The sequence below is a fragment of the Anticarsia gemmatalis genome, chromosome 19 (genome assembly GCF_050436995.1).
Source record: "Anticarsia gemmatalis isolate Benzon Research Colony breed Stoneville strain chromosome 19, ilAntGemm2 primary, whole genome shotgun sequence".
In the NCBI taxonomy this organism is placed as follows: domain Eukaryota; kingdom Metazoa; phylum Arthropoda; class Insecta; order Lepidoptera; family Erebidae; genus Anticarsia; species Anticarsia gemmatalis.
In genome coordinates this window covers 4,589,673-4,607,477 of record NC_134763.1, presented here as the reverse complement: position 1 = coordinate 4,607,477, position 17,805 = coordinate 4,589,673, and the positions used below count along the sequence as shown (strand labels likewise).

Here is a 17,805-nt window from a genome sequence, read left to right as displayed (position 1 = left end):
AATTTGACATTGACACATGACGTCATGTTAGTTTTATCTGTGCTGATGAATTATTGTGCCATTTCTAAAGTTATCTAAATTTTTTTGTGTACGAATACTTGTGCTACTAATGTATAACATTTTTATCTAGTACTGACAGTGATATAACATATTCGACCTTAATACACAAGAACAAAGGGATGGCGAGTACACACGGGCCAAGCGCAGGGCCGTCAGCTCCCGAAGATCTTCCACCACCATATTCTGCTGTCGTCGGTAATCCTCAATATGGCTTTATAGCACCTGGAGGAGAGCCCGGTGTAGCAATGTATGCTGCACCGGGGCCATATCCGCAACCGAAACCATACACAGCACCAGGGGTATACCCGCATCCTACTATAACTGTGACGAATACTCAGCCTCAAGCAGGGGACATGATTCCGCCACCTCCTGGAGTGCCCGTTGGAATAGTTCTTCCCCCGGCCGTGGGCACTGAACCTACGACAATAACATGCTTTAATTGTAACAAAGTGGTCACAACAAGAGTGACGTACACCACAGCTTGGCATACACATTTAGTTGCTGGCTCTATTTGCGTCATTACCATGTAAGTGTTTTTCTACTTCACATTCTACTTTCTTTTATAGATTTCATGCATAGAATGCTTATTGCATTCTATTCCTATTGTTCACCTCGATTGTTCATACTAAGACTTGCCACAGTTGTCTAAATATCACTTAGCAGGGAGATAATGGACATTTTATTATTCACAATAGAGCAATATGTATCTGTGGTTTTGTCTAAGCATTAATTAAACAAGATCCTTGTTTCCATACATGTGGTTACAAGCTAAAAAAAGGTTTCCCCTTTATATGAAACTTTGATATTTTTATAACTGGTCATATTTAGTTATGGAACGAATTACTGGCAAGCTCAATGATTATTTTGTAAATATTTTATGAGCAGATAAAGCTGATGCATTAAATCTTAAGAGACATAATAATAAATTTAAAACTTTACCTTAAAATCATAACATTTGATCTTTAATTTTGAAAGTATATCATCTTGCATTCTGTTAATGTTACATTCATCTCATACCACTTTTATATAATCCAACAACTTAGTAGAGAGACTTGGTGTATACCTACAACTTAGTCAGGAAATAATTAACAATCATATGTTTTTCCAAAATAAAGTAAATATTTTGAACAGGTCATCGCCAGTTGTATAAGCCTAGTGGGGCGTTTCACATACTATATTTTGTTTACCTTTGTCACTGCCTACAAGCCCCTCTAATAAGATTTTGGAATATAGTAAGATTTATGATATTTTGCTGTTGTGATTAGATTGATTTATTACATATTTAATGAGTGCTTGTAATTTATATATCATAATGAATAATGAATGTTATATATTTTTTCAGGGTTTGCTCTCTTTGCTGTCTCGGCCTGGTCCCATACTGCTTCGACACATTCAAGGATGCTGAACACTACTGTCCCAATTGCAATACTTTTATTGGAAAGAGCAGCAAGTGTTAATAATGTCAGGTATAACTGTGCAAGTACCATGGCCACAATTTACAGAAGCTTTTAAAATGTAAAGAAAATATGTTGATACTCAAGTATCAAGCAATTATGGTGCCATCAAATATCCAAAATGCAAGGTTTCCCTAATTGCTTCTGTTCCAATATTATAATCAATTGTATTCCATATTGCTTGTGAGAACATCAATAATTTACCTTTGTGTGTCTTATGAATTTTTACTATGAATTGCCTCTTGCCAACTTGTGCATCACAAATAAACAAATGTGTAAAGTAGGTAGATATGTCATAATTATTTTTATAATTCTGGGTTTTCCTCTAAAGTTATACTGTGTAGTTTGTAAAAACATACAATAATTATTGTTACGGTTCTTATGAGTGCTTTATGTATTAAAGGCCTACTGCTAGTGCTTATAATTATAATAACTCACAGCAATGTATAAGAATATTTAAAATAAGTACCTATAACATTTATACAATTGGCAATGTTTTACTCAATTCTACAATAAATTTTCTACATATAAATGCAATCATTTAAATATCTAAATTATACTATGAACCACCACACATAATCACCATTGTAATGCTATATTACCTCCTTCATTCTAAAAATGGATAGTTGACATGAATTTCTCGTCTGCTAGTCATAAAAGCATTCCATCCATTTAAACTTAATCATTATATTATTAATGTGGTCAAATATGTTGTCATTTTGGTTGTAATTTTTCTGTAAACATAAGAACAAAATCTATTTAAGATTAAAATGAACAGCAAATATGATATAAAGCCATAATAATACAGATGTTATTAACCTTGGACTGAAATTAGACTGAATTAATATGGTTTATTACGAAAACTGTGGAAATTAATAAAACATGTAGTATGTATAAAATTTAAAAACTATGTAGAATTATAATTAAAGTCTCATGTTGTACACTTTACATGATTGCAAAAAGTAATTATTAAATTGTAAATGTGTTATGATCATGTGCTATATTTTCCATTTTGTGACTACCTAGTTGTAATATAAACAATATTTTTTGTTAGTTCTTTTTAAACAAATGGCATACGTATTGTAAACATTCTTTTATTAACAATTTACAATAAGGTATTTATATTTTATAGGAATAATTATTAGTATTTCATATTGTAGACACTTGTCTGTAGTTCACTCAATGTATGAGCAATCAAAAAAATGTTGAGCAATATATAAATACATCTTAGTTACGAAATCTGTAAAATAATTAAATTATAAGGTTTCTTTTACAATGTTATATTCTTATTGATTGGCAAATATAAAGTCATCATAAAAACATGTTTACATTATTACACAGACACAAGACGTAGGTACTATTACTCATAACCCTTGTCATGAATGACATATTGATAAGATGTATGAATGTGATAAGTAAAAAACGTAGGAATCTCTATCTACTCCATGGGGAAAATGCATGAATTTAAACATGTAATGTAGGTACCTACTTTACCTTATTTGTACAAAAAAAAATAACTACATAAACTGTCAACTTTCTTAGCCATCGGGACCTTTTTTTAATCTCTTCTTATTGATGAATGCCAAATTTATGGAGTAATTATATCTAAAAACGGATGTATTTTGATAATCAAAACAAGTTACTGAGGATCATGTTTCGCCGTTAACGTGCGCGTTTATTATTCTCATCCAAGGCCAGCTTTAATACATATTCTAGCTGAATGACATTCATCTTTAATTCTATATCTTGTTAGAAGGGACATAATTAGCATTATTGTTTACTTTGCTCATTTATGCAGAATTAAACATAAGAATTAATTTTTCACTTGGTTAACAGGTATACCTACCTAAGGACGATAGTGGTTCATGTAAGTGCATTATATCTTACACGTAGGTATATTAATAGGCATTGTTGTGGCGACGAGCTAAAAATCCACCTAGTTGGAGTTAAGCAGATATATGGCTGGCACTGAGCTGTAGTATAAGGACCCCTTATCACGTGGTATAAAGAATTGCTGCTGAAGGAACTGAAGGTCGCCGTCGTTTAGTCTCTTACACCGGAACTACTCTCCTCTGCCTTTTATTTATACCGTCCTCGCAGCGGCTAGCTACATTTTCAGACACACAGTTATTTGGCACGTACATACTATACCTACTAAGTTCGATTCCCGGACCGTGTTTTTGGCATATTATATTACGCTGAAATATTACTCAGTCATTTTTGTCTGTGAGAATTAGAAAACCTGCGTATCTAATGAGATACGAACCATGATAAGATAGCAACAATCGCGGATGATAACGGCATTTTCAGATAACAAATTTCAGTGTATAATCGTAATCAATATGGTATTCAGACGAAGTACCGATATCTTATAGTTCATTGATTTTCTTTACCATGGATATGAACAGCAGTGTAAATCCTTCTCAAAGTGAACCAGCGCAAGTAGAATTATGGATGGATAGAGAAAGTGCCATATTTAACAGAGAACCACCGCCACCATACACTAGTGAATCGACAGTGACTAATCAACCAATCATTCACCAAACTGTTATCGTTCAGCCACCACTGAAGAGCACACCTACATTCTACAATTGCTCTAAGTGTGGAGAAAGAGTTCTGACTAAAGTTGATTACTTAAATTCAAGGAAAACACATATGTGTGCTGGTTTTGTTTGTGGTTTGACTCTGTAAGTATGAAAACAAGCAGTAAATGACAATTAGTAATGAGTATAAACAAACATTATGTATCTAAAATAACATCTTTGTTTCAGCTGGTGTGTACTTTGTTGTCTGGCTGCAATACCATACCTTGTAAAGACATGTAAAAAAGCTCATCATTACTGTCCAAATTGCAACACATTTTTAGGGGCTTATTCAAGGTTTTGATAAGTATTAAGACATATCTGGATGTTCGTTAAATATTTTATAAATGATGAATATATTGTTCAAATACTCAAACCAAAATGCTTCATTTACTGTATTTGGTGTAACATTTTTTTCAGTATTTTTCTAAGAGCCCTAAAATGTTTGCCTTTTCATATCAATTCAAAGAAAGTAAATGAATTGGTGGCCCATGACATAAATAAAAGATCTTTTGTACCAAGTTTACAATTAAAATTATTTTTAATAGAGTTGTTTTATTTTATTAGCTAGACCAATTATTAAACTTGATCACAATAGCATTTATTAGTGTGAACCTTTGGGTTTTAAAGTATTAAAAGTTATTTAGTAAATACTTATACAATTTTAATCACATTATGTATATTTTGTTAAACAGTGGTTCTGTAGATTATTACACTATGCTTCTTATTTCACTCATTTTTTGGAAATTTCTATATCAGTGGAATATCAGAGAACTAAATAACTCACTTTTACCAGTGTTGAGAAAGTTGTTTTTTTCACTGTTTGTTTAATAAGTTTTTAATGAAATTTTACAATAATTTACTTTTTGTCACCAATTAGTTTGCCCACTTGTAAAAATGAGTTACTGAATTCTACCTTTACCCAACAACATATAAAGTTAAACTAGGTGTTTTCACATTCCAATTTTGTTTACACAAACTATTACAATAAGTGGTGACATACAAAGTGCAACCAATTAACACTTCCATAATATTATGACCCAAAACATCTTCAGTTTTAATTTTTGATATAATTGTTTTTAGAAAAACCTAAAATACGTTTACTTAACTATAAGGGACTTGTAATCTAAAGCAGTCTGATGCGATCTTCCACTTGCCATCAACGGCCACTATGACAAAGGTTTGCTGGAAAGGCTTCTTGATGTCGTCGTTTTGATATGTAACATCTCCACAAGCTTGAATGAGATATGACAACTTGTTCGACACAAGATTCTCCGCAATCGGCTGCGCATCCAATGTCTTGAGCATATGATTACTTGCTGGCAAATCCATTAGGAATTTCTGGATTTTGTCACTACCGTTGATTCCATTCCCGTTCCACACGAGAAGGCCGGTGTCCAGATAAAGCTTAGACGTTAAATGTCTATTGTTATCGACTTGCTTGTAAAATATTTTTGTAAATTCTTCTGCAGTTTCACATGCATTGTCAATATTTTTAGTAATTACTTCCGACATGGTGATACAATAATTCAAGGAAACCAGACTAGTCTCTTGAAGATAATGTGGAATATGATCACAATGTATTTCAGTAAGCTCGAAAATATTACGAAATAATGATCACATTAGGGTTAACTATTCAAACAGAGACTGTGTATGAGTAATAACAATGCCATGTCAGATTGACATAACTAATTCTAATGACAGTGACAATTTGTTTGTCAGTTAAAAGTGCCTTGAGTCTATGGTTTTAACCATAGAGCTCAGTTGTATTGTCTAATCGGTTTCTGTTTTTGCACTATTTGTATCTTCGAAATAGAGATATAAATATAAACAATTTGTACACTTTCTCATCCTATTAATTATTCATCGGCATTTTTTTTTATCGTATTTTCTTATAATTTGGGATAATTCAAAATATTCCTTAACAATATTGACATGTGTAGTAAGTTGTATTACTAAAGTCTGATGGCAGCAGGACAGGCAGAATATGCTTTTTAATAGAACGAAACTAGCCGACCTGGCAAACGATGATTTGCCACATAAAAAGAAAATCAAATCATTGTTGTTCTGGGTAATTATCAAACTCAGATCACTTACCCCCGGTTTCTGAGGTATATTTAGCGGCAGTTTATCTATTCAATAGCGTTATAACTCATACAAAAAAAACGCTAAACTACCGCTTAATGTGCTCAAAAACCGGGGGTTAGAGTAGTGTGGAAGTCATGAAAAAACAAAAATATATTTAGGAAATAGTTTATTTGATGTCTTTCTATTATCATACAAAGTGGCTTACGTATTATACAATTAGATTTCATAATAATATTATTTCTACGTCTATTAAAGGTATATTCAGAACATTTGACACGGTGATTCACTACACTCGTACACTATTTATTGAATTGATAAAAATAACGTAAAAATTAACTTCAAACTATAGATCTTATCGTTAACAAGCATTTGATTTATTTATTACTAGAAATAAAACAGTCAGCATTTCAAATTCAAATCTTACCCTAAGGCACTGACAAAAATGATTATGTACTAGATAAAAAAGGATTTATAAATAATAATATAATTCTAAAGAGTAAATAACATTCCTTAAAATTATTAAAAATAGAAAATGGTTAATTCGGCAAATTAAAAGTAAAATCAGGATATGAATCAGGAAAAATTTTGTCCTTACACGATCGCAGGTCATATTACTACTAACTTAATAGAATTTGTTGCCATAATTTAATTTGTAAAATAATTTCTAATCTAACTATGGTACTAAATAAACATAAAATTTCAAGATGCCACACGGAATTGGTATATAATTTCACATTCACTGGTAAAATATTTGTTTAATATCTTTTTGATCACACATATAAATTATTGTTTATATCCATTGTCGGATCCAGCAATTACACTAATTATAAGATTATCGTATCGCCTATACAGTCCCAAAGAATCACTAATACAAGTCATTAGGAATCTAGGTCTCGCAAAACAAACATTTTGGAATAGTTTACAATATATTTACAATAATGTAGATGTGCATACGAATCATGGTTTGCCGTGACCAAACCTCGGGATAGGAGTGCACATCGTATGATGTAAACTTGACTAAAATTGTAGTAAACAATATTTTGTTTTGCAATTTATTCACACAACGTTAACAAGTTCATTGGACGATTACTGGTATGTATTTATAATAAGATCGTTTATTTATAAACATTAGTTTGCGAGCCCGGTAATAATTATAATAATTTATCAATATCGATTAATTGTAACATGTGTGAGCGGCAGCGCGACGCCGGCGTCTGCGCATCAATGTTACCTGTGCGCGTGAGCACGCAGTGGACAGGAATGACACCTCGATACTACGTCGCATAAGTGTGCCTCTTGTTATTTTTCTTCGAGCCCCATCTGTAACAAAATTACTGTAGATTTTTTTCTAACAACACTTTAAAATACAAATATTACAAAAATGTAATGTATGTTTTACCTGTAAAGGTCCATTGCACACATCAACACTGTGTTTGTCGGAGAAGCTGCCCATAAGTCTTTCCTGCAAATATTTAACGCAACATATAACCTACAGTACATCTATACTAATATTATAAAGCTGAAGAGTTTGTTTGTTTGTTTGTTTGAACGCGCTAATCTCAGGAACTACTGGTCTGATTTGAAAAATTCTTTTAGTGTTAGATAGCCCATTTATCGAGGAAGGCTATAGGCTATATAACATCACGCTACGGTCATAGGGAGCGGAGTAGCAACGAAAAATGTTACAAAAACGGGGAAAATTTTGACCCATTCTCTTAAGTGACGCAAGCGAAGTTGCGCGGGTCAGCTAGTCATTATATAATTATAAAAAAGGGTGAAGAACTTATCAGTGGAACAACGTACTTTGGAAGAGTTTTAAGCGCATTTTTATTTACATAATGTGTACTACGTAAGACCTGTCGCAAGCTTTAAATATTTCGGCAAGTAGGAGCATTAACAACAAACCTCAGCCATCCGTTCAGCGTCTGCCAATGTATGATTGTGATTAGCTCCCTTTGCCTGATGTAGTTCTGCTTGCAAGGAGTCTATCTTCTTTTGCATCTGTGTGTAATATAGACAGTATATAAAACATTGACATTAACATACATAACACACCTTCACCAGTAGACGTTTGCATTGTTTGACATCATGATAGGAGAAATGAAATAATTATACATTTATCTAGTCCACCAATAGAACACACAAATTCGTAACACGGACAACGTTTCTTTTCAAGAATTTTATAAAAAGTAAAACTGGTGCCAAACTCGATTTAAGGAATTTCAACTTTGGATAATGACTCTAAAATAAGTCAAATTATAAACATATTTAAAACCATGCCTAGGAGAATTTAAAATTTGTAGGAACAAGATTTTATCTTATAGACACTTCTGTGGACTTTTGTATGTAATGACAGGGCAAAAATATTATACTCCAGAGTCGTCGTTTCAAGAACAACTTGACATAAGAACACACAAGCGCACAGGTGCAAACACAATGATCACTGTACTTTATACCTCCTCTATGATCGTAGGTAATGATTTTTCTATGCAGGAGTATGCAAACGCCAGAGGTTCCTACATAAAACATAGTAAAATGCAATAAAATTAAATGTTTAACCACTAATTCTGATATGTACATCATTTCATTATTTCATATTGTAGTTAATATTACAGCATTATTTTTAGAATTACAGAAATCCAAGTGTTTAGAGAAATATGTGTAAGGACAGTTAACTAACCTGTGAGACAGTGCGCTGCCTGAGATCATCTAACTCTCGTTGTTTCTCAGCTAGTTGCTGCGCCCATCTCTGTTCCTCTAACGTGACGTTTTGTTGTAGGCGGCTTAATACTCCCTCCTGTTAAAATACAACAGTTATGTTGAGGTGTCACAAAAGCATCAAAGGTACCCACTGTACCCAGCCTGAGTTTAAAACTACCCTGATTTCAGTATATGTTTATATACTTTACAGTGACTAGATAAGAATGAATAAATACAATGTAGGCTCAAAAAATAGTGATTCAAAAGCTACGTACTGTGTCTACGATGATCCTTTTATACTTCTCAACGAGTCCCTGCGACTGTTCATTCTGCAACTGCAGGTCTTTGAGGCGCTCCTCCGTGTCGGGCGTGAGGGCCGGTGCGGGAGCGGGGATGCTCTTTACACTCTGTGCTTTAGCCAATTCGGTTTTAAGGTTCTCAGCGAAGGACTGCAGCCAAGCTCTGTCAGCGCCACCCGCCGGCGCCGCGCCGGGACACGCGGCACGCAGCACGCTCGCCACCTCGTTGTACTGGGCCTCCTGCGCCTTTGATAACGCCTCCTACGCAAACAACAATCATTGAGATATCAGCTTTATAACGTTTACGACCTTTTTATTAACTACACAACATTGACATATCATTACTATACTACATTAAGATACGAACATTAATCGCTTCATCTAATGCTATAAGTGGATATACTAAAATATAAAATATACGTTAAAGATTCTTTAAATATGCAAGAAAATACGAGGAATATGCAACATTCAATCACAGATCAGTATTTAACTATTACAGCAATACAAATATTGGAGTATATAAGTATAGTCAAAATACCAGATATTGTCGTTTGTTTACTTTTAAGACTGTACTAAATTAACTCTTACTAAGAAAAGTCTTTGAACGTTGTACTTATATATTTTATTACGCACATGTGTCAAAGAATGAAATAAGAATAGTTCATAAATAAATATAGTTTTGTTAAAATATACAATTACTGCTGACGTGTTATTACAGAATTTTATATTAGATAACATGCATATAATCTAATCCCTAATTATAACACTTGGTTTTAATTTTCTTTTAAGAAGTACTAATTTTTATACAATACATAAACGTTAAATAGTAGATAGAAGAGTATTAGGAGATCGCAAAAATATACAGTAGCAAAAGATATATACAACAAAGCGAAGCCGGCCAAAGATGTGTACAACTTATATAACTGCACGTGTTACGTCGCACATTGAGTTGTCGGGTGTACGTACAAGGATAAAGCGAACACTTACGCGTAGTGAGTCTTGGGCCGGCAACGCACTTGCCGTTTTCGCCTGAAGAGCCTTTTCGGCAGACTGTAACGCCTCCATTACTTTCCAGTTTTTAGTTCGCAACTCCTAAGCGGGACGAGTTAAATTTCAAGTCATTAAATTATGTTAAAGATTTGTAAATCAGTTGGGAAATGAAAGAAAGTGAAGATTCATGCAGTCATTGTTAGTTCTAAATTGGAAATATTCAAGTAGTCGAAACGACATCTGAAATGCATGTACGATTTGTTCAGACTTTAATGCTTTTAGCACTTCTTGCGTGTCTAATAACGTCGCAAATAACTTAGCTTTATAAAGACTATTAAAAGTATAAGCCTCACGTTGTTCTTCTCTTGGTACTGCGCGAGCTGGTCCTGCAGCCGCGTGATGTGTTCCCGCTGCTCGCGACTGGCGCGCTGCGCAGACGACAGCTCGTCGCGTAGAGATTCCACTATACTCTCTACCTTTGCTAACTCAGCAGCCTGCTCCAAATTACAACATAAAATTGATACATTGCCCAAAGACTTATTCTCCGTCATTCTTTACTAAAATTAGATAAATAACAAACCTTAAGCTGATCATTAGCAGGCAGTCCGTTCTGTGCAGGCACCGCCTTCAACTGTTTCACTTCAGCCAGCTCAGCCTCGCGCGCCGCCAGTTGTTCACGCAGAGAGGCTAACTCGCTAGATAACTGCGACACAATTTTTTATGAATTCACGCTATTTTTACGATGCGACAAAATACAGAAATACATAAAAAGACGAATATACCTGTTGCTTCTGTTTTTCTGATTCTTCCTTTAATTTTTCAGCATTGCCCTCGGCAGTCTGAGCGCGGCTCGCCAATTTCTGGACTTCATTTTGAAGTTCGGTCATCGCTGTAAAATATCGGGAGTCGTTTATGATACAAAAATAATCGGACGCGACGATACTAGTAGTTCTAGTCGTGCTCGAGCGCGCTACCTGCGAGTCGGTCCTGCATCTGGCGCAGGTCCTGCTGCGCGCGCTGATCGCTGTGCAGCGCGCACTGGCGCTGCGCCTCCAGCTCGGCCAGCGCGCGGTTGGCGTCCGCCAGCTGCTGCGCCAGCTCGGCCGCGTGCTGCTGCGCCAGGCACGCCGAGTCCCGCGCCGCGCCCGCCTCCATGCGCAGCTGCCCCGCCTCCAGCGCGTGCGCCGCCAGCTCGCCCTGCAGCGCCGCCAGCTGCGCCAGCAGCGCCTGCTCCGTCTGCCGAACACCAAAGAGATTACTCTAGCGAACCGAACGACGACCGCCGACCGCGAGCTCGCGACGAGCGCGGGACGCTCACCTCGGACAGGCGCTGGATGTGCATCTCCATCTGCACGCGCTGCGCCTGCGTCTCGCCCTCCAGCTTCGACTGCAACTGCACAGAGAGAAACAGAGTGAGCGGCATGCGGGCGGGTGTGACGGCGACGGAGCGGGTCGCGGGGAGCACTCACGTGCAGCTTGTCCTGCGCCAGCTGCGCGTGCTCGTCGGCGAGGCGGTGCAGGCGCGCCTGCAGCGCGTGCAGCTCGGCGCGCGCGGCCGCCAGCGCCGCGTCAGCAGCGCGCGCCGCCGTGGCCGCGCCACCAGCTCGCGCGCGCTCCGCGTTCAGCGACGTCCTGCGCACACACGGAATCGTTTCAAATATATCCCAGATTTCTTCGCCCGCGTCGATTTCGCGTGCGGGGAATACGACCATTATGTGCTTAATCGAGCCGTCACCTCAATTCCTTGAGCTTGGCGTGCAGAGCCTGGGACGCCTCGACCTCGTCGGCGAGCGCCTTCTCCTTGTCGGCCAGCTGCTTCTTCATCTTTTGCATAGGATCGTTGGGGCCCTGCGAATAGAAATATATGTAATACGTTGTAATCGTTCACCGGGATCGCTTCGAAATATTATTATGCTAATTTGGGCCCGTTGGATATCGATTATATTATCGTATTTTGGCGCCCTCGCCGGAATCGGGTAAAATATGTTTTTTATCAACGATATTGCCACAATATTTAAAAAAAATGTACACGACAACCGACTATGACATTTAAAAATAAACAAAATTTGTTGCATTTATTACTTAGCAAAGTCAAACAGTTAATCGTTTTATCTCTAATGATCGTCATGTTAAAAATATTCATCAACATGCTGCTATGCTGATTATCTGACTTGTTTTTTGTTTTTGAATTTTTGTCTGTAAGTCGTCGGCAGAATTCTATGAAACAAAAATGTTGTGTTGCACGAGATCAGATATCTATCAAAGCTTGTTACCACAAATATTGGTATTTCAACTAAAACAAAAAAGATATCAAATTGTGATTTATAACCTTAACCATTACTTTATCTCCTGTTGATGGGTCTATATCTAAATTTGAAATTTACAATCACTGTGTGTGACTTGTTTGTAAAATAAATTATTACCTAAATGTAACATATACCTACTTAATGATATGTATGATTATGTAAGATATGTACTCTATATTATGTTAAAAGTGGAAGTGGGCAAAAGCTCTACTCGCGTAAGCATAAAGTCGAGTTCCACGAAACGATACCGAAACCGCACAATATTTCGGTTCGCAAAAACACTGCTTCAATTCATATATTCCTATCTATCGGTCTTAAAACACAATTTATGCACCATGAAAGATTACAAAATTCATAGCATTTTCGTAATAATGCACGAATGGATATAACGTATTATTTGGTTGATATGAATCGGTTAGTACGTACCTCGGACCACTCGGAGTGCTCGGGCAGCGGGTCGTGGTGCTTGTTGAGCAGCGCGTCGGTCAGGATCTGTATCTCGGTGCGGCTCAGCGCCGCCTCGCGCACCACGCGCACCAGCTCCGCCACGTTGACGCCGCTGCTGTCGCCCGCTGCTAACCGAACCGACCATTCATATGTTATCGTTGCGACAGTCTCTCGCCGCCACTGAACCTTCCACCCAATAGAACCCTCGTTCGCTATGAGAGCTGCTCTATTTTTCGGAAAAATCAGTCAGCCTAGCATTTCTTCCAACTTTGTTGGAATCGTATTCCAGTCTCACCAGATGCAGTTGAATACTAGTATTTTCATAGAGCGCCTTCCTCTCAAGTCACTAACCGGATTACCACAACCCAGTTACTTGGGTTATAACAAGATACCCTTCTGTAAGACTGGTAGTCAAAGATCTTTGAAAATCGCATCCCCAACCCTCAATTTAACTTGTCTTCCGAAACACGGAGGAACAATCTGGTCACCCACCAACACGTTAACCTCGACACGCATAAGTTAACCTTAGATATCGATCCGCGCGGCTGTTGTTAGTTAGCCACGAGCTCCTCACAAACAGGCGATATTTACAAGAACTTATGGCACACTCACCCATGAGAGAGAGTACATTCGGCTCCGCCTTCTTCTTCTTGTTCTTGCCACCGGGTGGCGATGAGGCGGCGGCGGGTGGAGGTGCCGGAGCTGCGGCCAACGCTTGCTTGAGCAACTTCTCGGTGGTCAGCTCGCTGGGCTGCGGAGCATTCAGGGGAGGTACGACCTCCTCACGCACCGCCTCGACGATCTCCTCTCCAGGGGACTTCTTATCGATTTTCTTGCCTTGTTATTGTTAGATAAAACATACATCATCATTCTGTTTGGGTAGGTATGTACTCAGCGTTAAAGGTCAATATCATTCTTATTTTATACACTTTATAGTGGTTTGCTTTATTTTGGTTTGATCCTTTTTTTTCATTAAACCTGTATGTGTGCAATAATCTGGTTTTGTTGATGGAACTTGATTATTTATAAGGTCACACTCAGAACAAAATATACTACTACACTGTTCTAAATAAAGACAGTAAAATATAGAACTTATATCTGTTTCCCAGTGAATAAAACTACCTACTCCCTAGCTGAGTGACTGAAAAACAACGCAGAAACGATGTTACTGAGTACAACTATGAACTAAACCTTACCTTTGCGTTGCTCCTTAGGAACTTCGCCGCTATTATGACGTTCTCGAGGCAACTCATCCTTGGCCACTTCAAGCACAGGTGTTGGTGGCTTAGCAACAGGTTTACCGCCCTTCGCAGGTTTCACAACTTTGTCTTTCTTTTCTACATCTTCCAGTTTTTCTGACACCTAGCAACAAATGTATTGGATCACACTAAAGGTCACCGAAGTATATTATAAACATGCAATTATCGTAATACATACATACACATACATATAAATGTATAAAATAAGTCGTTACAAAGTTATCATGCCAACACATGCCGAAACACGCGCATGCATCAATGGAAAAGTCACGACACGAATAAAAGGCTTACATATAACGTTACGATATGATATGTTTAATGACGCAAATTATATAAACCCTAACATTACAACTTATAAGTGATTGTTCATATTACATGCAATGTAAACCTGTCATGGGAAACGAAATGATATAACTTTTAAAAACCCAAAACAAATTAGAAATCACTATTGCACAATGTACAAAATTAAATATATGTTTTATTAAAACATTATTATAACATGAAATCTACCACTACAACCAACACACAATGTTAATCAAACATGTTCACACACAGACACACAACAACTAACACATACACAGTTGCATGGGTATTAGACACTCACTTTTTCCACAACAAGTGTTGATTGCAACAATTCAAAATCATCTTTAGGGTGACTTTCCTCAAAGTGGTTGGCGGCAGGAGTGGCGGTGGTTTCTGGCAGCGCAGTAGGATCGCTAACGCAACTCGGATCCTCTTTGTTTATCAATATCGGCTTTACTTTAGGATCCTTGCCGCGTTTGCGGATCTGTACAGACAGTGTCTAAATCTTTACTCAACCAAGCACATTGCTATGCTACTTTAAACCCTTATACCTAAATTACATCATTTATTTCAGTACCCTTAATGATACAATTAGAAGTAAACAATTTTAAATGGAATTAGTGATTTCCCAGGTCATCCTAGGAAGTGGTTCCCGGATTTAGTTTGGGAGTATTAAAGGTTCCGAACCTAAACCTGTGTGTTTAATATTAGTCCTAAACTGGACTTGAGTTGGGATGAGTGTGTGGTTTTGAGATTAACGAAAATTTTACCTACCTATTAATTAAGAAAATATTATTATAATATTTTCAAGTGCTAGGATTATTATTAGAGAGTGCATAAGGAATCCCCCTTACCCAGCAGCCCTATTAAATTAACCAACTTCTAATACAATATGCATAGAGAAGCCATATTATAAGCCCCACCAAATAACTAGCGACTATGAGCTCAACATGTGCATAAAGAATGCTGACACCATATTAGCCATTACCAGGCACTATTCCCATAAATACATTGCAAATATGTATAACTACATTGGCAAACAATACATATGTATGTATGTAGGTATACATTAGCCCACCAATAACTACAATAAGAGACTAATTAGTTTTATGTCACATCTGTTTGAATGCTTATTAGAAACTAATTTGTTTACATTATCCTAACAACACAACAAATTAGATAAACTGTGCTACTTTAACTCTGTATTTTTTTTAATAAAACTACTTCTTAAGGTCATGATAAATGGAACATCATGTAATGAAGTCATGCAATGAACTCCCAATTGACTTAATATATCATTATGTATTAAGATACACATAAATATACATATTCTTCATACAATATTTATTATATAATGGGTGAAAAGGAAAATTAGTTATGAAGTTTAGTAAAACTTAGTTTTTAATATGTCTTGTATCTTTAGTAAAAGACCACTTAGAACCATTCTGAAGCATATTTATATAACCAGTGTGACAAAATTCTTAGCCAATTATTGTATGTCTATGTTACAGTTTACATCCTTACTTGCTACATAATATCATCAAGTGTGATTCTGAAAATCCTTAACAGATATATAAATTTAGTTCATGCTGTAAATATATAATACTCATAAGCAACGTTTTGAGGACTGCATAATACAGACTTTAGTTATGTAGAGGTATTAAAATATAGATCCTACCTTGACATTGGGTGGAGTATCTCTCGGCACATCAACCACCACTGGTGGGCTGAATTCCACATGACCTTTAGGAGCTGGAACTGTGTCATCTTCAACACCACTTTCAGCAGGTGCCTCACTCTCCAGCTCACTGCCTGTCATTGCAGATGTCTCCTTTGTCTTCTCTTTCTTAGCTTGCTAGAATACCAATAAAATATTATCAAAATTCTACTTATAACTTCTTATACTGTTCAAATATTTTTTTTATTTATCTTCATAACATTGAATTAATTTTATAAACTTAAATGAAGACACTCTCTTACCTTCTTATTTGCCTTCTTCTCTTTCTTCTTAGGCTTATTTTTACTTTCAGCCAGGGCAAGAAGCTCAGTGGTAGCTCTGCGCTGCTGGGCTATAGCCTCTTCATAGCTGGTGCCAGAAGCAGAGAACAGGCCCATGAGTAGCAGCATGGCCAAACCGGCCACCCCCACCCCGCACAGCACTAGCAATGCCTGCAGCTCCATTGGATCTGCAGCGCGCGCCTACCTGTTTCCAAAATTCTAATTAATTCATACATAATTCTTACTGGATTTACTTATTGGACTTTCAGCAGTCACAGTATTAAAAATAAAATTGTTATTTATGTTTATTTTGTTTAATTTTACTAATAGAGTATTACGAATAGAGCCGCTCGTCGCGGTGCAAAACGAGAAGAGTTTGGACTCCTTAGAAACTTAGATATAAATATACAAACCGCAATATAAGGATCTGATGATCAATGCGAAACCGATTGAATATTAACTGCAGTTCTGTGCAAAAATACATAAAAATAATTTCACAAAATGAAGGTAGGGGCTGACACGTAAGCAATGACACATGTCAAAGGTTAATGACAGTCCTTTCGCTCAAAAGTAAATTATGCTGACGATACCGTAAAAGTAGCAATCGTATACACAAAATAACCCGTTTTCCTAGATTATTCTAAAGTCAGGAGTCAGATCACAAAGTCATAAATAAGAATTACATTCTTTAAATCCAACATCCACCATTTATCACGCTCATTTAGCTTCAACGATAAGATAAAATTTATTTACCTATTGTAAATCAAATCTGTTGAGTTCAGCAAGTACTTTTCAATGTACTTAATATTTTCACTAAATAATACTCGATTATGATACGGCACTATTGTAAAGAAAAGGGTAAAACGTATGAATTTATTTGCTTTCAACTTTTCTTTTTGGGACGACAAAACGGGACACGAACAAACCGGGCATAGGCCACAGACTAAATAAAAATAACTCACCGGCATTTTTTAATATATTTGCCGATATTCTAGATACTGGTAATTTTAGCATTTGGGTATAAATTTTACAGAAATTATGTAGGTACCTAAACGAAAAAGTTAGGTACTTTGCGTAGGTATCCAGGTACAGTTAACTGCGAGGGCTGATTAACCACTTTTTTCCAAAACCTCTTTCACGCAAAATGATATCTTTCATGCAAATTCTTGACAAAATCAGGTAAACTCTACCTACTTGAAATGTTCTTAACTTTTTATTTATAAGTATAACGTAATTTCGTAATATTCGCTATAAATCGTATTGATTTCTTTATCATTTAGTCTTTAGTTTATTGTAGCCAAAATCGAAAATTAATTAGG

At 36.6% G+C, this 17,805-nt stretch overlaps 3 protein-coding genes across 9 annotated transcripts; 1 reads left to right on the top strand and 2 right to left on the bottom strand.

Annotated features, from left to right (window-relative positions):
• On the top strand, window positions 1-2,790 carry LOC142980941 (uncharacterized). The gene is made up of 2 exons (XM_076126565.1): window positions 1-586; window positions 1,403-2,790. The coding sequence occupies exons 1-2, from the start codon at window positions 180-182 to the stop codon at window positions 1,515-1,517; spliced, it is 522 nt and encodes a 173-aa protein (XP_075982680.1). The 5' UTR covers window positions 1-179; the 3' UTR covers window positions 1,518-2,790.
• Window positions 2,791-5,164: 2,374 nt separating this feature from the next.
• Nxt1 (NTF2-related export protein 1) lies at window positions 5,165-5,792 on the bottom strand. The gene has a single exon (XM_076126566.1). The coding sequence runs from the start codon at window positions 5,609-5,611 to the stop codon at window positions 5,201-5,203; it is 411 nt and encodes a 136-aa protein (XP_075982681.1). The 5' UTR covers window positions 5,612-5,792; the 3' UTR covers window positions 5,165-5,200.
• Window positions 5,793-6,333: 541 nt separating this feature from the next.
• LOC142980887 (uncharacterized) lies at window positions 6,334-17,442 on the bottom strand. 7 transcript variants are annotated; one of them, XM_076126461.1, is made up of 20 exons: window positions 17,240-17,441; window positions 16,469-16,691; window positions 16,167-16,343; window positions 14,790-14,972; window positions 14,123-14,288; window positions 13,539-13,763; window positions 12,906-13,054; window positions 11,909-12,021; window positions 11,643-11,805; window positions 11,492-11,566; window positions 11,148-11,409; window positions 10,956-11,062; window positions 10,754-10,876; window positions 10,527-10,667; window positions 10,171-10,275; window positions 9,160-9,444; window positions 8,865-8,981; window positions 8,090-8,185; window positions 7,584-7,646; window positions 6,334-7,504 (listed from the first exon to the last, which is right to left on the bottom strand). In XM_076126461.1, exons 2-20 carry the CDS (start codon window positions 16,667-16,669, stop codon window positions 7,484-7,486), a joined length of 2,772 nt encoding a protein of 923 aa, XP_075982576.1. In that variant the 5' UTR covers window positions 16,670-16,691; window positions 17,240-17,441; the 3' UTR covers window positions 6,334-7,483. The 7 variants fall into 7 exon arrangements, with proteins under 7 accessions (XP_075982576.1, XP_075982578.1, XP_075982577.1 ...); XM_076126463.1 differs by having other exon boundaries at window positions 12,906-13,051; XM_076126462.1 differs by lacking the exon at window positions 17,240-17,441 and adding an exon at window positions 16,900-17,057.
• Window positions 17,443-17,805: the final 363 nt, after the last annotated feature.